This window comes from Mesoplodon mirus (genome assembly GCF_964341445.2).
Source record: "Mesoplodon mirus genome assembly, chromosome: 15".
Classification (NCBI taxonomy): Eukaryota; Metazoa; Chordata; class Mammalia; order Artiodactyla; family Ziphiidae; genus Mesoplodon; species Mesoplodon mirus.
Genome location: NC_138991.1, coordinates 32,920,523 through 32,942,309, shown reverse-complemented (window position 1 = coordinate 32,942,309; position 21,787 = coordinate 32,920,523). Strand labels below are relative to the sequence as shown.

The following is a 21,787-nucleotide window of genomic DNA, read 5'->3' as shown; positions in this document are numbered from 1 at the left end:
AATATATATTTTCATTTCATAGTTGGTTGAATCCATGGATGCGGAACCTGTGATATGGAGTTGTGGCAGGGTGAAACTGAATATAGATATCTATAGATAAGGGTATTTAGAATATACAAAGAATTCTCACAACTCAATAATAAAAAGGCAAATAGCCCAATTTAAAAATGGGCAAAAAAAAAAAAAATCTAAATAGAAATTTCTCCAAAGAAGATATATCAATAGCTAATAAAGCACACAAAAGGATGCTCAAAGTCATTAGTCATCAGAGATGAAAATTAGAACCACAGAGATATAAAACCACGGAGACCGACAATAACAAGTATTAGTGAAGATGGGGAGAAACTGGAACCCTCATACACTGCTGGTGGGAATTTAAAATGGTGCAGATGCTGTGGGAAACATTCTGCCAGTTCCTAAAAATGTTAAACATATAACTCAGCAACTTCATTCATAGGTTTACAAGAGAAGTAAAAATATAAGTCTACACAACAACCTGGACAACATTATTCACAATAGCCAGAAAGTAGGAACAAGCCAAATGCCCATCACCTGATAAGTTGATAAAGAAAATATGGTATATCTATACAATAGAATATCACTCAGTCATGAGAAGGATTGAAGAACTGATTTCATGCTACAACATGGATGAACTTTAAAAACATGTTAAGTGAAAGAAGCCAGTCACAAAATACCACATATTCTATGATTCCACTTATGTGAAATGTCCAGAATAGGCAAATCCAGAGACATAAAGTAGATTAGTGGTTGCTATGACTGGTGGGGTTTGAGGTTAAATAAAGAGTGATTGCTGATGGGTACAGGATTTCTTTTTTTGGGGATAATGAAAATGTTCTAAGTTGATTGTGCTGATGGTTATACAACCCAGTGAGTATATTACAAACCAATGAATTATACACTTCAAATGGATGAATTGTATAGTGTATGAATTATATCTTGATAAAAATTGTTGTATAAAAAAGTACTAAGTGAAAAGTTTGCAGAACAATATATGATATGAATATATTTTTGTGAAATAGTATAAATTCATAATAAAACACTATATTCTTAAAAATTAGCAAAATTTGTGAAGTTTGCATAAGTGTAAGAGACATTAGTGATATAGTAGCTTTAATCATGTAACAAATCTGGTGACAAAATTTCTTACCAGTAATCAATCCCCCCTCATTAATAAAATACTAACAACAATTAGTATTTATTGCATTCTTTCTGTATGCCAACATTGTGCGAAATTCTTATCATGCATTTTGTCTTTGTTTTTCACAACACTTGATGATGGCCCCGTATTTTCTGTAACTCTCCCCTTTCTCTCTCCAACATACCAAAGTTTACATTTACAAAATTGTATTATTTATCAGAATATCAAAAATGGACAGTTCCTTTTATTGTTAGCAGTAGCTATGAAGGTAAATACTGTAGGTCTTAATTGGAATTGGTATTAATGTGATCCTGTGAGTTTTAAGAGCACATTGATAAATCCATCTGCATGTGTTTAAGTAAGATTTCAAGTTTAAACTAAAACATTTTGCATTTGTTATAGTTGATGCCCAATGGGAGGAGAAAGACTTCTTGTTACTTGTCAGCTTTTTGTTTAATGTAATGCTAAATTTGAAAGACAATCTATGGCAAAGATAATTTTGAGTTTTTTTTTCCCCATTGCAAATATAGGCCAGTGCCTCAGTCAGTTTGGGCCGCTATAACAAAATTCCATGGACTGGTGGCTTAAACAACAAACAATTATTCCTTGTAGTTCTGGAGGCTGCAAAAGCCACAGATCAAGGTGCTGACAGATTAGGTTCTTGGGGAGGGCCCTCTTCCTGCCTTCTTTCTTGCTGTGAGAGCAAGCTCTGTGGTCTCTTTTTTATAGGGGCACTAATCCCATCATGAAAGCCCCATCCCCATGACCTCACCTAAACCTAAGCACTTCTCAAAGACCCCACCTTTAAAAACATCACATTGCAGGCTAGAGCTTCATCATATGAATTTTGGGTGGGGATACGATTCCGTCCATAGCAACTAACTATGATGGAAATCTTGTCCATAAATGCTAACCCTAGCATTTTTTTTTGTTTGTGTTTAGTATTATGTGCCAAGAACCTTGCAAAGAAAGACTTCTTCAGTAAGTAAAACACCCATTTTTGCTCTCTTACAATATTAATGTTCTTCACATATTTCTGAAATTTAAAACTTAAAAAAAAAACCAACCCTGGGAGTATTCTTCTAAAAGTCCTGCCCTTTGCTGACTAGAAATCCACAGTTTGACAAGCTTCCTTTCCCAGTTGACTACCACATAGAGACTCTGTAGCTCCAAGGCACAGAATTTATAACTCATAGGAGAACAACTCTCTCTCATTCCCTATTCTGGCCACACCCTGTTTTCTCTGTCTTTCCATCCATTAATGTATTGCTTTCTGCTGGGTGAAGTATCCTCAGCTCCTATACAGACAAGACATTTTTCTATAAAACGTCTGGGTTTGAGTAAAATTGTTGGTCAAATTTGATCAATTAAGTCACACTTTAAAAGCCTTGTAATTAAAGGAATTGTAATAAAAATATAAATGGAGGATCCTTTTCTAAAGGAAGGAATCACCTCATAAGAAGTTCACCTACTATAAAGTAGGTGCCTGCAGCATGATATTTTTCACACTCTTTCTGCCCTCACAAGAATGCTGCTCAGGGCCTCCCTGGTGGCGCAGTGGTTGAGAGTCCGCCTGCCGATGCAGGGGATACGGGTTCGTGCCCCGGTCTGGGAGGATCCCATGTGCTGCGGAGCGGCTGGGCCCGTGAGCCATGGCCGCTGGGCCTGCGCGTCCGGAGCCTGTGCTCCGCAACGGGAGAGGCCACGACAGTGAGAGGCCCGCATACCGCAAAAAAAAAAAAAAAAAAAAAAAAAAAAAGAATGCTGCTCAGTTCCTAAGTGGTTCTACTCATGCTTTAAAGGTAAAGAAACTTAGGTTCGCAGGCTTTATTCAAGTAGCTAAGAAGCTCCAGAGTGATGGCTCACATCCAGGTCTATCTCTAAACCCTTACCTGGCCATCTCTCTGAGCTTATAAACCTGTCTGATTCATACTCCAGCATTTAGGAACTTACCTAATTTAAAACTCGGTGAATACTTGCTTTCAGAGGTAAAATAGACGAAGACCAGTAAACAAGATTTCTAGGTATTATTATTTTTTAGAAAGTATAAATATAAGTAATTGTAGACACCTTTCCCTCCATTTAGCTAGCCCCACTGAGTGATCATCAGAAATGGAAATTTGAATTTAAGCCTATTTTTAGAGTTTTCATTTCTAGCCTCTAAAAATCTGAGGAGGATGTCATTCCGGGTTGTCTTTCTTAGAAAGCTTAATGGAAATAATTTATTTTGCTGATTGAAACTAACCTTAAACCTGAGAATAAAATATACCAGGGTAGTCTTCTTAATCAAATAGATGACCCTGAAGCTCGCTTTACTTGCGGGACTGGGTTCTGTCTTCTCATCCAGTGTGGCTGTCCCCTCTCCTCTAGGACTCCCTGACCCTTTTGCAAAGATCGTTGTGGATGGATCTGGGCAGTGCCACTCAACGGACACTGTGAAGAACACATTGGACCCAAAGTGGAACCAGCACTACGATCTGTGAGTTGAATATCCTATAAGCCACTTGGGGAGCAGCAGGAAAGTTGGTATCTAACTTGTAAGAGAAGCATTTAATTTTTTTTTTTAAAGAGATTATTAAACTTCTTACTGATAACAAACGTGGATGGCTAAACAAATACATACTGCCTACTTTTAGAATTCATATACTTGGAAGTTCTTGTGTTTGACATTTTCATACATTTTAATGGTTTGCTTCTGTAACTGTGGTCTTCAAACTTTCAATCTCCTGGCCATACTAACAGGAAAAAAGGGCCATAGTTCAGGTCCTCTATATGCTACTGTTTTTTCAGCAAAACCCTGAACATGGTTGTAAAATGCATTATTTGAAATACATTATTATTATTTTACATATTTATGATACAAATATATAATATATATATATTTCTGTTGATTTTTTAAAATTTTGCTTTTTAGTACAAATATATTTTCTGCAAGAGAAAATAAAGTTTGGTATGACTGGAGGTATATAAGCCCACACACCATCAGACAATTTCTTATATTCATTTGTTAAATGGATTGCACTTTGAAATTCTATTTTGTAGGCACCTATGTTTTCATGTCCCTGCTAAGAAATTTTTGTCCAAGTAATGCTGAGTGATTATTGGCTTTTTACTAACACAAATTGAACTGGGTTTGAGTGGGATTTTTAGCAGTTGGATCCTGAGGCTCATTTGCAGTTACACTGTGGCACCGGAAGTAGCCTGGAAAGTGGTTGTCAGTCCATGTCCTGAAAGCTCCCTTCTGTGGTTGACCTACACTGAGAGAAAGTGGCAGGTTTCCTGTCTGAGTTAGTGCCCTTTTGTGTACTTTGGGTGGATGGAGGGTTTGTAAGTAGTCCTTTGTTGCAAATTAGTATTCTCTATTAAGACTAATTGGTGGGTTTTTTTTTTTTTTTGGCCACATCATGCAGTATGCAGGATCTTAGTTCTCCGACCAGGGATCGAACTGGTGCCCCTGCAGTGGAAGTGCAGAGTCTTAACCACTGGACTGCCAGGGAAGTCCTGGTGGGAACTTTTGAATCCTGCCATTATCCTCTGGAAATATAAAAATATAGTAAATTTCTGTTAAAAGATCATTATCATTATGTGGTTGTCTACATGTGTTTCTTACATAACCGGTTGTAGTCCTTTCCCAGCCCATTGAAGTTAGTAGATATATACTTATTAAGCGCCTGTTAGCTGTGGATATAGAGCCAACATTATTTTAAAAGGATTCTTCTGGACTAACAAGTCAATCAGATAAAATCTCAATGGGCTATCGCCATTGAGAAATACAATTAAAAATGAGTTTGCATGTTGGTTTCAGATACGTTGGGAAAACAGATTCTATAACCATCAGCGTGTGGAACCACAAGAAAATTCACAAGAAGCAGGGAGCTGGCTTCCTGGGGTGCGTGCGGCTGCTCTCCAATGCCATCAGCAGATTAAAAGATACTGGATGTAAGAACCCAACGTTTTTCTGTCTCTTAATGCAACTGAAGAAGGCTTATGGTGCATCATTTTTTATTTTATTTTTTTGAGTACTGAATACAGAATTCCTGCCTTCCTCTCTAGTTAACATTTCCCTGGGTTAAGTTTTGAATTGTTTGTTTGCAGACCAGCGTTTGGATCTATGCAAACTAAACCCCTCAGATACTGATGCAGTTCGTGGCCAAATAGTGGGTAAGAACTTTCTCATCTGTATAAAGAGATAACTTTTACAGACTTAACCTTCAGCTCTTCATCACTGAGAAAACACATAAAGGCACTGACCGATGGTGACATACTTCGAAGGACAGGCCCCATATGGGGGCCATCTCTCCAAGGACTAAAAAATTTCATCTTATGTGGTTTTTATTATTTTATCTAATTCCCTTCATTCTGTCATTCAAGGTGGAATTAAAATAACTAAGGTACAAAAAGATGTAGGGTTATAATTTTTAATGTAATTTTAATCATCACATGAGTTGACAATTTGTCATATTATCCAAGTGCAGATGATAAAAATGATGGCCACATATGCAAGAGTTAAGAAATAGTTTCTTCAGGAGGACCCATCATATATGTAAAAGGCAAAGAGAATTTCTTAAGACTTCCATGTAATATGATTTTACGGAGGATTGACTTATTTAGAATGAAGAAATAAAATGTGCTCATGTCATAAAGCATTGACTGGAGGTATTCCATTGGAAGTAATTTATCTGTTAAGTAGCTCATCCTGTTATCCATCCCATTTTTATTAGCATTTCAGGGTAACCCAAATATTGACTGTATGCATTGCAAGCAATCAAAGAAAACAGTATTTCAGCAGCGCACCAGAGTGACTTATGGCCCCAAATCTTTTAGGTATTGTCTTTTGTAGACCTGACCCAAGATAAATGGACAGTGAGTATCCATCCTGAAAACTCCTGTCATGACAGAGTTCCCACTTACTGCCTTTCTGTTTGTGATTTCTTCTTTTCTTTGTGGAGGGATGTGCCGGGGAAAAATGAATAACTGGAAGCAGCTTCATAAGTGTCTTTGTTGTTCATAGTAGGGACAGAGAATCGACACGTAGGTGCATCCAGACCTTGCACATACTGACAGTGCTCTCTGTGTCCTTATTAAACATAAGTCAAAATCTTAAAATATCAGGTACCTTGGAGGAAGCGAATATTGTGTTCTGTTATTTTGATGAAGAGCACAGACAATACAGCATCTCTTTCTGCTCCACGTTTACAAGGAGTCTTCCAGGTGGTATGCGTTCTGTGCAGCCAATGAGTGAGATGCGTCATACTTGAAAACATAGGAATGTATATGTGTATGTATAGACATATGCCTCACTTTTTAAAATAATATCATACATAAATTACACATTTGCAATGGCTCACTGTGTTACAGTTGTGTAAAATACCACTGGATTTTAATGCAGGATGTTCTTTTCTTTTTAGTCAGTTTACAGACACGAGACAGAATAGGCACTGGAGGGTCCGTGGTAGACTGCAGAGGGCTGTTAGAAAATGAAGGGTACGTATCACTGCAGCGATGGCCACTGAGTTCTCTGCTGCCCAGGCTCTCGCACTGTATGAAAGTTTCCTTCACACCTTTTCACTGCGTTGAATACTTGAGTTGCAGTCTTGGGATAACACTGGGATCCAGTTTCCTCGTTTGTAAAGGAAGCTGTCAAAACTAGTGGGGTAGTGCCCCAAAGGCTCAGGATCCAATTTACAGAGGTTCCCGCTGGCCAAAAAGCATCAGTAAAGAATTATAACTGCAGTGGATTGAAGCAATCCATTGAGTTCATAATGATACAGGGAGAAATAAATTCTAAAAAACCCCAAAACTGAAAAACACCCTCAAAAATTCTCATTGGTCACTATCACAATTTTTCAATTCCCCGATGAGTTAACTATTAATGTCATTAATAGTTGCTGACAACATCATGAAAGAGAGATAATCTGACATGAACTTACATCTTGGAGGTCCAGGGGATGGGAATGGGTTGCACAGCCCCGGGGATAAGCTCCATCCAGAGGGGGGCACCCTGTAGAGTGTAGCAGACAACCTGGTGTCTTCAACAAATACACTGCAAAAAAAATAACTAAAAAGGAAGGGAGAGAACCTATAAGTTAATAAAAGAGATTTAAGAGACGTACCTATTAAATGCGGTGTGTGGACCTCGTTTGGATCCTGATTAATGAGACAGCTGACTGGAGAAATTTGAACACTGACTGGTATTTGATGATATTAAAAAAATTAACGTACATTTTTGGGGTCATGATAATGGTAAAAGGCCTATCTTCCAGAGGGTCTGTGCTGAAATATTTAAGGATGAAATGGTAAAATGTTGGGATTGGTTTCAGAATAACCCAGCTCAGGGGGGAGGAGTTGGGCACGTGGCCACGAGACAATCACTGGAGCTGGGTGATGAGTCCAGGGCATTCACTGAACTAGTCTCTCAATTTGTGTGTCTCTTTGCACTTTTTCAATGTAGAACGTTTTTCAGAAGTACTTGCTTATAAGGGAAGATAGCCTATTAAGGTAAATTGTCTCCACAGTTGTTCAGGGGATCAAGATTTATGTTAAAAGTCATTTTTAAAGTCATTGTGGTATTTTATGTAACCAGGAGTTCTATTATAGAATAAAATGACAAGGAAAATGGAATGTTTGGATATGATTCTGAGTCAAGAAAACTGAAATCTCATTTTCTGAGCTTCTTAGAGTACAAGGTTGGTTTTTTCCAACCGTTCGGCTCTGCCTGAGGATGAAATCCTACGAGTGGCCTCAGTGGCACTTTACACATGGCTCCCTTTGGTCACTGGTTCCTCATGAAAAAGTCTAGCTTTCCAATTAAATAGGACAGGATGAATTATATGAAACTAAGCACTGGGGACATTCTATCAATATATTGCTCCAGAAAAGCAAAACAAATGGAAGTGAGAGCGTGGCATGGAACTATCGCGTGCTTCCTGGTCTTCAGCTGGTGGTGTGATGTGGGCTGTGGTCTTCCCCTTCTAGAACTGCGTATGAAGACTCAGGGCCTGGAAGGCCACTCAGCTGCTTCATGGAGGAACCAGCCCCTTACACGGATGGCACTGGGGCTGCTGCTGGCGGGGGTGGCTGCAGGTCTGTGGAATCCCCAAGTCAGGATCAAAGACTTCAGGCCCAGCGACTGCGAAGTCCTGAGGTCCGAGGGTCACTCCAGACGCCGCAGAACCGACCTCACGGCCACCAGTCCCCGGAGCTGCCCGAAGGCTACGGTGAGAGCATCCACCCCGCTGTCCCGAGAGTGATCGGTGATGTTTCAGACAGCTTTAATGTTTTAAGCTTTTTTTAGTGACTCATACCTGCCAGAAGTGCTGATGTTTGCAGAGGTGTGCCCCACGAGTTGTGTCAGTGTAAAGAAAAGTAAACCGAGATGGTTGACAAATCTCTCGTCATGAATTTGTCCGCGATTGCTCCAACCTCCCCGTGTAGCAGTTGTATGAAGATTTTAGGCAAATGAATATCAAAGAAAACCGAGAGGAGTGGGGCAGGGGTCTGGATGGGGGTATTTGTAGTGCCCTGGGATTTGAACGTGGGAAGGATGGCCTTGGGTACGAGTGAAAGGATGGGATCTTTTGACAACCACAGAGGGAGCACCTAAATGCAGGAGGAATCCATGTAGATGTGGCAGATCAGACCAGAAGTAAGAGCTAATGCAGGGGACAGAGGTCAAGGTAGGGTCAGTCCGAGGTGGCAGGTCCAGGGGTGTGGCCGCCTCTCCAAGTGTGAACAGGAGAAGTAAGGTCCACCAGGGCTTGTGACTCGCAGATGCCAGGCAGAAGTTAACTGCTGTGCTTCAAACCCTTCTCTCGGTGCTTTTAAAGACTGTTGGAAGGAAGCTGGGACTCTGTGCTTACAGGATTGGTTGAAAACTCTCTTTGGAATTGAATGTAACTACCGTATCCCCCACTTTCTCATGCAGAACAGAGAACAACGGTGCAGGGGCAGGTTTACTTCCTGCACACGCAGACTGGAGTTAGCACGTGGCACGACCCCAGGATACCCAGGTAAGTTTCCTAAAATTCTCACCATCAAGGCCATTTTCCAGCAGTTGCCTGGACCCCCCACCCCGGACTGTGGGTGATAGAGCCCCTTTGGTGTGAAGATGTAAACTTGGAAGAGCAGCAGCACGGAGAGAGGGATCTGTAGCAGGGGTCCTGGACTTAGGCTCTCTGGGTGACGGTCCCAGCTCTGATGCCCCCCACCGACTCTCCAGCTGGTAGATCAGCAGCTGCCGTAATGCAAGGGGCCCTTCAGAAAGCAATCCTGGATCTTGAAATTAGATCACGTAATTGCACAAGACCCTCACCCTTAGATTAAATCAAATGCACTTACTTAAAAAACCGATAAACCCTTAAAGATGTGTTGCTCTCATTCTAAACTAAAAATATTGCTGAGCGAAATGATATGATGTCTGATGTGATGCTTTAAATAATCGGGGTGCGAATAGGGGAGCACTGGAAACAGGTTGGTGATAAGCTGGTAGTTGTTAGAGTTGGTTATTCACTATGGTGTCTCTGTTTTTTTTTTTTATATGCTTAGAACTTTCCATAATAAAAAGCTAAAAAGGAAATATAAAGACTATTACCCTTTCTCTCTTCTACTTTACTGTCCCTATTGCCTCAGTCCCTTGGGGACTAATCCTGGGGGAGATGAAGCTTTTCTATACGAATTCCTTCTACAAGGCCATACATCTGAGCCCAGGTCAGAGAGACCCCTACCCCACCCCCACCCCGTCATGGAGTTAAGTTTCTTTTTTTCTCGTTGCTTTGCTTTCCTTTTTTCTTTAAAAAAGTTTTTCTTTTGTTTCAGAATAGCATTACTTCCTAATAACATTTTTAGTAATGCTCATTTTGTTTTTATTCATAATTTGTTTCATTTGAGAACAAGCTTCTTGTCTTTGATTTTCCAAATCTATGTTGAATTTACAATTCAGTGTCTGTAATTACAATGGAAATATTACCTGCAAATGAATGAGGTGTCTCTTTAGTACTCATTGGAAGGAATGTCAGGCTTTGGTCCTGATTAGAAAAGCATCTTGGTCAGTAATGCTGTGCTCCCAGATGACTGTGGGGTGTGCTGAAATAATGAATCAAGAGGTTAGAATTAGAAAGACTTGCTTATTAACAAAGCCAACTCAAAAATGAGATGGTCGGGCTTCCCTGGTGGCGCAGTGGTTGAGAGTCCGCCTGCCGATGCAGGGGACACGGGTTCGTGCCCAGGTCCGGGAGGATCCCACATGCCGTGGAGCGGCTGGGCCCGTGAGCCACGGCCGCTGAGCCTGCGCGTCCGGAGCCTGTGCTCTGCAACAGGAGAGGCCACAACAGTGAGAGGCCCGTGTACCGCCAAAAAAAAAAAAAAAAAAAGAGATGGCCTCTACCCGGTGCAGATGTCTAGAACTGGAAGATTTCGAAGGCATGTTCATACATCCCCATCAGCTTGAAAAAACTTGTACTGTTTGGGAGCCTTTCCACGCAGAAACCTTTCTGACCTTGAGCATTTAATTGTGAATCCAGAGAGTTTTCCAGCAGCCTTCAGATACTTCCTACTATTTTGGCCCTCTTTCATGGAAAGAATGGTACTCCCCGGGCAGACCACATTCCCTATCATGGTCACAGGCTCTGAGGGTTGTGGTTTATCCGCGGGACTGTGCTGCCACTTGCGGCACAGAGGCCTGGGCTCAGTGCAAGTTTGGCGTAAGTAACACCGCGACTGTCCCTCTTAGCAGGACCAGGACACGGCCCCTGGATAAGGGGACGCCCCGGGTTCTCTCATGGAAGTTTTGGTCTTAGGCCTCCACACACAGATGGACAAACCTCTCTGTATCTTCCATTTTGGTAGAGACCTTAACAGCGTGAACTGTGATGAACTTGGACCACTGCCACCCGGTTGGGAAGTCCGAAGTACAGTTTCCGGGAGAATATATTTTGTAGATCATAATAACCGAACAACCCAGTTTACAGACCCAAGGTTACACCACATCATGAAGTAAGACTTTTAACAAATCTTTGTTGACCTCGTTAAAATTTCATGTTTTCTACTAACTTTTTTCTTCATTTCTTGATTGCATTGTTGGTTAGCAGAGAATAAGCGTAAGCAAAATACGATAAATACTTGGTGGACAATTGCGTTTTAAACTCTCAAGCCGCTGTGAGCAGTACTGAAGTCCTATGTTGTTGTCACCCTGTTCTAGCTTGCAGCCTAAATGAAATCCCCTGAGCTGGCAGTATGGGGCAGCTTCACTCGCGAAGCTTCCGTGGCGAGCACTCTGATGGGATACATGGCCTTAGAGAAGCAGTGAAGTGAGGCTTTCCTTGGTGCCTGCTCACCACTGTCTGGGAGGGCTGGTCCAGAGCACTGCTTGCTGGAACCTCTTCCCGGGCCATGATGCCCGGGGGCCGTGGACCTCGGTATGACCTTGGCTCCCACACTCCATGTTCCAGGTTTGCTGTGTCCTCAGAACATGAGAGCCCACGGGGCACTTGTCATTGACAGCTGACGCAACCGGCAAAACTTGAACAGGACAGATGCTACTGTGTCCAAAAGGTCTCTGGACTTCTGCCTTTGATGAGTGGGCTTGGAAATCTCTTGGTTATGAGCAGGAGTAGTTACCACTGCATTTCACTTGTTTGCTCCTGTGCATTTTGCCCCCCTCCACGGTCATCTGCTTTGAAAGTGCTCTCGTCAACTCCATTTAACTCTCACACCCAAGGCACATCTAATAGTGCGTTGGTCAGGCTCACAGATACACACTAGATGCACGACGAATGCTAGCAGTTTCTGTTTTTACTTATGGCGATGATCATGTATGAGACACGGAGATGGAGGGCCTCCTTGACTGAATCCTAGACATGTATTTAGCCTGAGGGTGGCCACCAGCAGTTTTTCCATAAGAAATTTTGACTAGTAGTTTGGTGAAATGACTTCCCCTCTCAGTCCCTTTTGTGTGGGCGCACTGCTGGCAGCAACCTTGGCCGCTGCTCTTGGGGCGACCTCGATGCTTCTGTTCTTCTCCAGTCACCAGTGCCAACTAAAGGAGCCCAGCCAGCCGCTGCCACTGCCCAGTGAGGGCTCCGTGGAAGATGAGGAGCTTCCCGCCCAGAGATATGAGAGAGATTTAGTCCAGAAACTGAAGGTCCTCAGACACGAGCTCTCACTTCAGCAACCCCAAGCTGGTCATTGCCGCATCGAAGTATCCAGAGAGGAAATATTTGAGGTACGGGGTTCGGGCACAGAATCTTCCTCCCTGTCAGTAGACAGTGAGTTCTGCTTTCTGTCTGGTGTTTCGGAGATTGATTTTATCGCTCAGTGAAATGCAGAGCTTTATCAGGGCCAAAGCCCAAGGTGAGAGAGGGAACTGTATTTCCTCCTGTGGTAAAGGTTTAAAAATCATTGACTTCTGAGTGAAAAGGTAGAGATCTGTACAGAAACTAGTACTAAATAACATTGTAAATCCCTGTGCCCGCATTGTACAGATTCTATTTCCTGCCATCTGCACAGTTTCCTAGAATCAAGCATTCCTTCTGCTGCAGCCTTGCATGCAATTTCCCCTTGTGGCGTTGCCTCCTCAGAGAAGCTAAGTGGCCTCCCTGTTGTCCCTTCTGGAAGGAGGAAGAACTGATGGTTCCGAGCAGGGTTCTGGCCTTTGTCCAGCTCCCCTGCGGGACCAGGGTCCCTAAACAGGCAGGGCCTTTGCTAGGCAGGGCCCGTTTCTCAGGCCCACGATCATGAGTAGAATCTCAGCTGTGTTTGGGCCTTTGTGGAATCCTTGGCAGAAATGATCATACGAGACACAGATTCTCACTGGGCCACAGCAGCTGAGGGGGCCACAGCAGCTGAGGGGGCCGCAGAGGGATGGAGGCTTGGGCACAGCCAGATGAGTGGATCAGCTGAAGTGCCTGATTTTGCCCACTGAGCATCGTTAAGTGTTTGTTGGGGGTAGAGAAGAGCTGAATTCTTGAGGTGCCGCTGACAGATCATTTCCACTCAGTGTCCTCTTGCCTCTTGGGATCCAGCTTTTGAATTACATTAAATTTAAAGCAAGAAAAGATCCTTAAGTGCCTTTTCACTGAAAATACCTACAGATGTTTAGCTGGTTCCTCTCCAGATGCTGAATCTGAGGGACTATTAGGCTGACCACATGTTTTCTGTGTCTGATAAGCTGCTTTATGTCTTACTTAAACACTCCTTGGGTTTTTTGACTCCATGGGAAAGTGTGATTTTTGACTTCAGATGTAAAATCAGGCTCAGAATTCTTTTAGTGTTCAGACTCTCTTGTGATGTCTTCATTTTGGTTAAAATATATCAATTATTTATAGGACACATTGGAATTAATTTGTGTAGAGGAAATCAACCCTAGCGAGGACGTTCAACTCTTAAGTCATGATTGTGCTGAGAATAAATGTGTGTTTCCTTTAGGTACAGTATCCCCTGCCATGTGCTTTGCTGTTTCTGAGGGAGAAAAAGTGAAGGAAGCAGCAATGTCCTAGATGCCAAATAAACATTCTCAATAGGAACCAGACAAAAATCAGATTCAAAGGCTTAAAAATAAGCTCAGATGCTTATTTGTAATTGAGCTCCATTATAAATAACCTTTCATAATTTTATAACTTTAAAAATAAGATAAGCTCTTCTCTCTGAAACTGTAATTTTGATGTGCAGGAGTCTTATCGCCAGATAATGAAGATGCGACCAAAAGACTTGAAAAAGCGACTGATGGTGAAATTCCGAGGAGAAGAAGGTTTGGACTATGGCGGGGTGGCGAGGTGAGAGGCTCGTGTACCCCCCTCCCTACTGCATGGATTTGAGCGCACCTGTGAGCAAATATTTGCAGAGAAGTCGTTTGCCCCTTTCTGGTGCTGGTCTTGGAGCAGTCAGGACTTCAGGTGTTGCCATCAGAGAGCGTTCTTAGAAAAAGAATTCCTAAGAGCGTGTGCCACGCTAGCATCCTGCCATGACCCATCAGAACGCACGTGCACTTCACCATCACTTTCCTTTTTAGAAAGTATGAATTATTAAACTTCTACCCTTACTCCCTTCTCCATGTGGCCCGACTTGAACCCGAAGTTAATACGGAGGCAGCCTTGCTTCTCTCACTAGACGACTTTCAGGGGTGAGAGGAAGGCATATACGTTGCATTTGTGTCAAACAAGTTTTGTAAAATGAGATTTTGGTCAAAATAATTCATGCAAATGATTTTAAAGATAGTAGCTTTTCATGATTATATTCTGTTTCCTGTCTTACCTCTTTTCACCTTTGAGACAACTGTTCTGCTCTTTTAACTGTTTCTTCTAATATAACCAACCATCTAGATCACTAACTCGATCAAGTTCTGATGTTATCTACTGATTTCATGATGTATGGTCATAGGCACAGATAGACCAGGTAGTGGTTGTGGTGAGGATCTAATTTAATACTCTCACTTCTCAGTTTTGTAATATCAGTATTTTTAGTTCTTCTATCATTGTCTTTGTAACTTTATATAATGTTTTTTCACCATTATTTTTTCATGGTCAGCTAGAGACATTATCTCTTGACCTTTTTCATACAAAAAGGATATTAATACTCCTGACTTTCCCTTCAGCATTCCAGCATTCCTTCCACCTCTTACTTCTTACATTCTGTCATCTGTAGTATTACTTTTATATTGTCAAGGTTCGAGATTTACATTTTGTTCTGTCACCAAAATTAAGTCAGTCTCTCGTGCTTGTCTACCTATTATTTATAGGAGTTGAAAAATCAATACATTGCTTTATATTATTATGACAATGTAAATATTGTTCATTGAGGGATTAAGTGGTATTCTATCATTTAGTTTATCCTTTCGAACAAATTTTAATTTTCCCAAGAATTTCTTCTTTTTTTCTTAAAACCAGGTCTTGTCTCTGTTGCCCCATTAAACTTCACCTTTTGCCATCCTCACCCACCCTCTTTGCTCCATGTATCTCTCTTGTGGAGACTCTGTCCAGACTGACTGTTGATTCTCTGGACCTGCTGCAGTTGCCTTCATGGGACTTCACTGCTTTCTTGGCTTAGAGCCATTGTCGTACGGGTCCTATGGCTTCCTCTTTTTTGGCTTACGCCATTATGTTACTGGAATATATCCTCAAGTAGCTTTCTTAGAAGGGGTGTGTATGGGAGGGGGGTTTTCCAAGATCTTGAGTCTGAAAATGTCATAATCTACAGTTTGACTGGTAGTTTAGCTCTTTATAGGCTTCTAGAAGGAAAACAGTTCTCATTCAGAACTCTGAAGACACTGCTCCGCTGCTTCTCAGCACCCAGAGTCACTGTCGGAGAACAGTCTGGCTTTGGGCATGTCTAATTTATTTGACCCCATCCATGGCCACCCATCATCCACAGGTTCCACCACCTTTTTTCTGTTTTTCACACCCCTCCTGTCTTCACTTCCTCCTTACCTGTAATCCACCCTCATAATTGCTCCCTTATGCCCCCTCGTAACTTCCCTGCCTCTTTCCATTTGCTGTGCTTACCTGGCAAAATGCCAGCTCCGAAGATTTCCCCTCCTCAGGCTGCTCTGAGCATTGCCTGATCGGCTGAATGTGGCTGGAGGAGAACACACTTCCATGCTGCTGGCCTTTCTCTGCATCGATAGCCACCAGCCACAAGGAGGGTTCAGCACCTACTTCAGTTCCCTGTAGTTCTCTTTCTCAGATCTCTGGCATCACTTCCACCCATCCTCACTCTTAGCTGCTGACTTTGCTTCCTATTTAACTGAGGAAACAGAAGCAGTCTGAAAGGTCCTTCCTCACCATCACCACCAGATATCAAGTCTGCCATTGTCTGTACTCGTACGGTCAGACTTCCCTGCCGTGGCCCTGAGTGGCGCACGCATGTCCCCGTATAAGAGCAACCCTGCCTCTGGCACAGTGCACCCCAGGCCCTTTTGCTTTTCCTGTTATTTCACATCTATTTCTTTTCATCAGAATGTCCCTTTCTCTTGGGTCATACAGATGTGCTACGGCAACTCCCCTTCTTAAAAGAAACAAACATGCCCCCCCCAACCTTTCCTAGATACTATATCCGCTTCCTGTTGAAGCTTCAATAAAGGAGGCAATAAAGGCAAAGAAAGCACAGGAAAAAGAAAAACAATTAAAAACTCCAGGAAAGACAGAGATGCGTTCAAGAATGCATAGCTCAGTCATCGCCCTGTTCCTCTGTTCTCTTTGTAGCAAAACCCCTCAAAAGAGTCGTGCGATCCCAGTTCCCGCTTCCACATCCTCGCTTTCTCTTGAACACATTCTGAGCAGATCTCCCTGCCCTCTGAAGCCATTTGTGTCGAGGCCCCCCTGACCTGCATCTCACCAAACCCAGTGATGACGACTCAGTCTTGGTCTGTCAGCAGGAATTGATGTAGTTGTTGGCCCCCTGCTTCTCGAAACACCTTTGTCACTTGGTTTCCAGGGCACCTGGTTTCCCTCGAATCTCCCTCTCAGGCTCCTCTGCTGTGCGTCCCCCTCCTCCTTCCCACTGGACATTGCGGGCATCTGAGCGTAGCCCTGGAGCCTCCTGGCCACCCCTCCTTGCCCCTCCTTCAGCTCCAGACTTGTTTACCAGTTGCCTCTCATCTGTGCTTGGGTATTTAGCCTCTTAAACCTAACAGTTCAACATTTCGGGTTGCCCCTCCCCCCAGCTGCTCCCTGCTCTTTCCCGCCTCACTGAACTGCCCACCCAGCCCCTGTGGCTCAGATGTGGGTGGTCCTCACAGCCTCCCTCTGTGCTGCATGCCCCCCTCCCCCCCGGAGCCAGTGCACCCTTGGGCCCTCGGAGGGAGTATTTTCAGTATTTATTCATTAACCAGTAAGCACTGAGACTCCACCGCGGACTGGGTACTTGGGATACGATGTGAGCAAAGCAACGTGTCCCCTGCTCCCTTCACCCCCCCACCCCGCCCCCCGTGCAAAGGAGTCCTCAACCTGACGAGGTCCAGACATTAATCATAACATTGCACAAGTGACCACACCGCTGGTAGATGCTGCCAAGGGGCCTCGTTCCTGTGCGGACGTGTGATAGTGGCCCGGCCTTGGGGGTCAGGGGACAGGAGAGCCTCGTACCCTCACAATTTAGAAAACACAAGTGGATTCTCAGCGCCGCAGCAGTCAGCACCAGCAAAATTAGGTTCTGAGAAGCATTATAGGGGGTCTCATCAGGTTTCTGGGTGGAATTGGGATTTTTTTCAGCAGCCAAAAGTAAACAATTACAAAAGCCATGATGTGCCCTTGGGCCCCAGAACAGAATCATTCCTCCAGCCTCTTCCCATCGCTGTCTTCCTTTATCTCCCCTCCTGCTCCTCAGTTGATCTTGACTCCGTCTGGGATAAGGGATGCAGAAAAGCCCAGCTTTCCTGATAGCGCGCTTGCACTGGTACTGCCTCTCCATGGGAAATGCTTTTCCTTTCCAGGTTGTTCCAAGTTTCTTCCTTGACCTTCTCAATATTGATTCTAGGAACCATCTTTCTTCTGGCGAATGTAACTTCTGTTTGCCCTTGAAGACACGAATTCCGTTTCCAGACTAGGGGTTTAGGCTTTCCGTCCCCCTTTTCAGGGAGGCTCTTCCTACTTCCTCATTCATATTTGTCCTAAATTCAGATCAAACTACTTCCATTTTCTCTTCTCTACCTTTTCCTTTATAGTCTCGAGATATCTCAAGAGTCAATATCCTGAACTGTTTTGCTTTATGGTTGCTCCCGTGCACAGCTGGGGTTATAGGTTCCTAGGCACGCACGTGAATAGCTGGGTTAGGTTTGGTCTGGTTAGGTTTCGCTTTCCTCTGCATTTTCCGTGGTTATCAAGTCTTTGTGTAGCTCCTTTGATTAACATGATGCTACAGAGGGAAGAGCTGAGAAGCCCTGCTTTTCTGCCTCCAGTCTGATCTCGCGTTGTTTCAGCTGAGTCTTCCTCGTGTCTGAGTGGCTCACACCTGTCGTGTAGGGCTGAGGAGAGATGTCAGTTACATGTGTGTTACACATACATGTGTGTCTGTGTCCCTTATGTTGGTGGATGGGAATCAGTCTATGCTCATCTCCCCAGTGTTTGGCTCTGAACCTTTTCCTTTCTCTCCCTCTTCTGCCTGTGTAGTTAGCTCTTCCCTGACCACTTCCAGAACATACCTCGTGCTCTGTACCTTGTCCACAGCTCGGTCAGAATGTTTGCTTGTATTTTAATCACTTCCTGTCTAGACAGTTGCAGGTCCTTGGCATTTATGAAAACAATTCTTCATAAATCCAAACTCCAAAACTTGGGGATAAATCAAAGCACCAGAGTTGGGAAATTCTGCCTTCCTAGTAAAGAGGCTTCATAAGATTTGGTGTCTGTCTCATCTCTTCTGGTAGTTCCTTCCTGTTCTTTTGAGTTTGATACACAACTTTGTGTTGGTGTAATCATTTTGTGTGTATTTTCACAATTTTCTCCAACAGATGATTTGCACTTGTGCTTATCCTTTTCGTATTTTCTCAATTCTGTCTTTTCTGTTTGAAGGAGTAAGAAATTCCAGAGTAAAACTTGGGGCAGCTATCTTAATAAGATTCGTCCATTTAAAGGAGTTTTGAGTAGAAAGAATAAAAGGCTACACAGTGTTGTATAGACCCCCATACCTGGGCTTATCACAATCTGGCCACAGCAGCTGAGTCATATGGGTTCTGTTTAGAGTGCTTTTTTTGTTTGGTTTTGATTTGGGGCTTTTTTATAATGAAATAATTCAGAAATAAAGGAATTCAGAAAATAATCCATTTTACGTACCCTATCCAGATTTTTAAACTCTTAGAATTAACATTTTAAAATTTTAAACTAGTCCTTTAAATTATAAAAGTGATAAACGCTTATGGCAAAAAATAAGAATTCAACAGGACAGAAAATTATGAGGGCAAAAGTCATTCTTAAATAATCCCTGTCTCCCTAGACTGGGAAATGTTTTCTCCTTATTTAAACATTAATAACATGATACCATCAGAAATCTAAAAACTAGAAAGAAGTGAAAAAAATTAAAACGCCCAGAATGCAAATTCTCCAGTTACCTACTGTCAACATGTTAGTATAAATCCTTCCCATCTTTCTCTATGCTCTGCGTATATATTTTTTCTGTTTCGTGTACGTGCACACGCATTTTTGACATAGAAGTAGGATCGTATGGCTTTCTGTTGCACTTTTGTTGGTTTCTACCACATTGTTAACATCATCACCTGAGCTCTTGATCTCTGCAAAGTAGCAGAGAAAACCTTAGTTGGGGTGCAAGAAAGCTGACAGACTGTGGAGCACACTGTGCCTCTGAGCTGGTACTGATTCCAGGCAACCACAGTTCTTTCTCAGCTTCAGAGTTACTGGACTTTTGGCCAGAAAATCCATTTCTGACGCCACCAGAAGCAATTCTTTTTACTTCATTAAGCTTATTTGCCCAATCGGCACAAATCACATCCTCTCAGACTCATCAGGCAGCCTTACCAGTTTGGCTTTCTAGGGCATGGTGAATCAGTCCTTTTGTTAAGATCTGAAACTAGGAAGTTTTAAAATGTCTTGTTGTTGTCGTTTCTAGGGAGTGGCTTTACTTATTGTGCCATGAGATGTTGAATCCGTACTATGGACTCTTCCAATATTCCACGGACAACATTTACATGTTGCAAATCAATCCCGATTCTTCCATCAACCCTGTAAGTATTAATGAATAAAGAGGTCGGAGACTTAGTTGGAGAATTTCTTAAATGGATTTCCAGTTTCAATCTCAATTCTTGGTTGATTCATTGTAGACTTACTCAGAGTCTATGGTAAATAAAACATTGCAAGGTAGAGTGAGAACTGGATTAAGATGGACGGTTTCAATCCCGTATTTTCAGTGACTGGTATCAATGAGTATGTCGTTTCAGGGGAGCTCTGGCTTGACGGCTGTATTTGTTGATGGTGTCATTCTGAGACGTGGGTTACAAGGTCCATCCTCCTCCCAATCGAAATGGGAATATTCCCATAATTGGCCTTTTTGGCCACTGGTGCTGATGTTCTTAGCTGCTTGTCAGAGAGATGAGGAGATAGGCACGGTGTGTGTGTAACTGGTCTGAGGGTGGCCAGCGGGTAGGAGGAAGGCTCTGATGTGGGGCTGCGTCCTGCAGTCCTCGCCGTGCACGTGGCCCCTGACGAGCAGTCGATGTGACAGGACCTTTTACCAACATGGGAGCTAACTCTCTGATTATAATTCCAACCTAAAAGTAGAAACAGGAGGTTCCCTGGTTACAAACCAGAACAGCGGTGGTTTTAGAATGGTTCTCTTACTTGGGTTGTTCACAGTTTTTTTCCTCTGTGTCCCTGCCTCAACTCCCTTGGGATTTTTTCTCTTCTGTGGGATGGGGGAGGGATGGCAGAGGAAGAAGGGGGGTTATCTTTTTGCCCTTTATTTCCTCGTGGTGCAGTGGGAAGGAGGGGCCGGCGGCCTCCTGGGCGAGTAACCTGTGCCAGCACCGGGCCCTGTGCTGAGAAGGGACCAGGGTTGGTTGATTCTCTGCCGTCACCATGTTGATATTCTCAACTTTTGAATAAGGGGTTCTGCATTTTCATTTTGCACTGGGTCCCGCAAATTAGGTAGCAATTCTGAGAAGGTGTTTGAACCAAGGGCATAATATAAGGTATCGTTCAGATGACCTCTCCAAAAGTCATGCGCTAAATTTGACCTCCTACGTAGCGGTCTTTCATCTGGTCATGAGTGCAGCCTGTGAGTAACTAATTCAAGAAACCTGGAGAAAGTACAAGATACCCATCTGCCTTGGCCGGTCATTTTTCTCACGAATTCATGTTCTCTGGTGCCCCCTACAGGACCACTTGTCTTATTTCCATTTTGTGGGTCGGATTATGGGTCTGGCTGTGTTCCATGGACACTACATAAACGGGGGTTTCACAGTTCCCTTCTACAAGCAGCTACTGGGGAAACCCATCCAGCTTTCTGACTTGGAGTCGGTGGACCCGGAACTTCATAAGAGCTTAGTGTGGATTCTGTAAGTACTGACTCAGTTAACTGAAAATGCATCCATCGTCACCTGTCTTAGCGTGCCCCAAATCCATTTGTGTTGTGTAGTGTGCACGTGGGTATGTATTTGGGGGATGGGTGTGAAATCGGAGAATAGAAACAAACTATCAGAAACATAAAAGTAGATTCAACAAAAATACTTAATTGACATTTTCCTCGTAATGTCTGGCCAGTTTCTCATCATGGACTAGTTTCTTTTGCTGTTTCCTTGACTTATTAAGTTATGATTGTGAATGTTAATCCCCAGGCCTGGTGGTTGGTTGGTTTGTGACACTCTGGGGTGTCTCCAGCCAAGAAGGTATCCAAAATCACCCTAATATTTAGGTGCCTTTGTTTTAGGATTATCCTAAAACTCTCTTAAAAGCAACAGGCACAGTTACACGGTCACCGTAGGTGTCGGGGGTCCTCGTGAGGACCGATTTCACGGGAATGAGAGGTCCAGGCTCTGGGACTGGGGGACAAGCTGAGGACTCGATCGTGTCCTGTGTTCTGTCCACCTCCTTCCACGTGTCCCAGCTTGAAAGGCAGGTCTGCAGGGGGCCAGGGCCTTTATCCTATAGAGAACCTCCTAGTCTGTGTTTCCAGAAACATGGCAGATGAAGGAGC

General features: G+C 43.2%; 1 protein-coding gene across 9 annotated transcripts in view; it reads left to right on the top strand.

Annotated features, from left to right (window-relative positions):
- SMURF1 (SMAD specific E3 ubiquitin protein ligase 1) overlaps nt 1–21,787 on the top strand; it is a 102,438-nt gene that overhangs the window by 71,873 nt on the left and 8,778 nt on the right. For all 9 annotated transcript variants that reach the window (XR_014296018.1, XM_082643784.1, XM_082643780.1 and 6 more), the window contains 12 exons: nt 2,102–2,140; nt 3,530–3,638; nt 4,965–5,098; nt 5,255–5,320; nt 6,568–6,643; nt 8,135–8,376; nt 9,084–9,168; nt 11,003–11,149; nt 12,179–12,377; nt 13,823–13,926; nt 19,706–19,820; nt 20,971–21,149. Coding sequence is in view for 8 of the 9 variants with exons in the window: in XM_082643784.1 (XP_082499910.1) it covers nt 2,102–2,140; nt 3,530–3,638; nt 4,965–5,098; nt 5,255–5,320; nt 6,568–6,643; nt 8,135–8,376; nt 9,084–9,168; nt 11,003–11,149; nt 12,179–12,377; nt 13,823–13,926; nt 19,706–19,820; nt 20,971–21,149 (1,495 nt within the window). In the remaining variant the exon portion in view is untranslated. The remainder of the gene's footprint in view (nt 1–2,101; nt 2,141–3,529; nt 3,639–4,964; nt 5,099–5,254; nt 5,321–6,567; nt 6,644–8,134; nt 8,377–9,083; nt 9,169–11,002; nt 11,150–12,178; nt 12,378–13,822; nt 13,927–19,705; nt 19,821–20,970; nt 21,150–21,787) is intronic.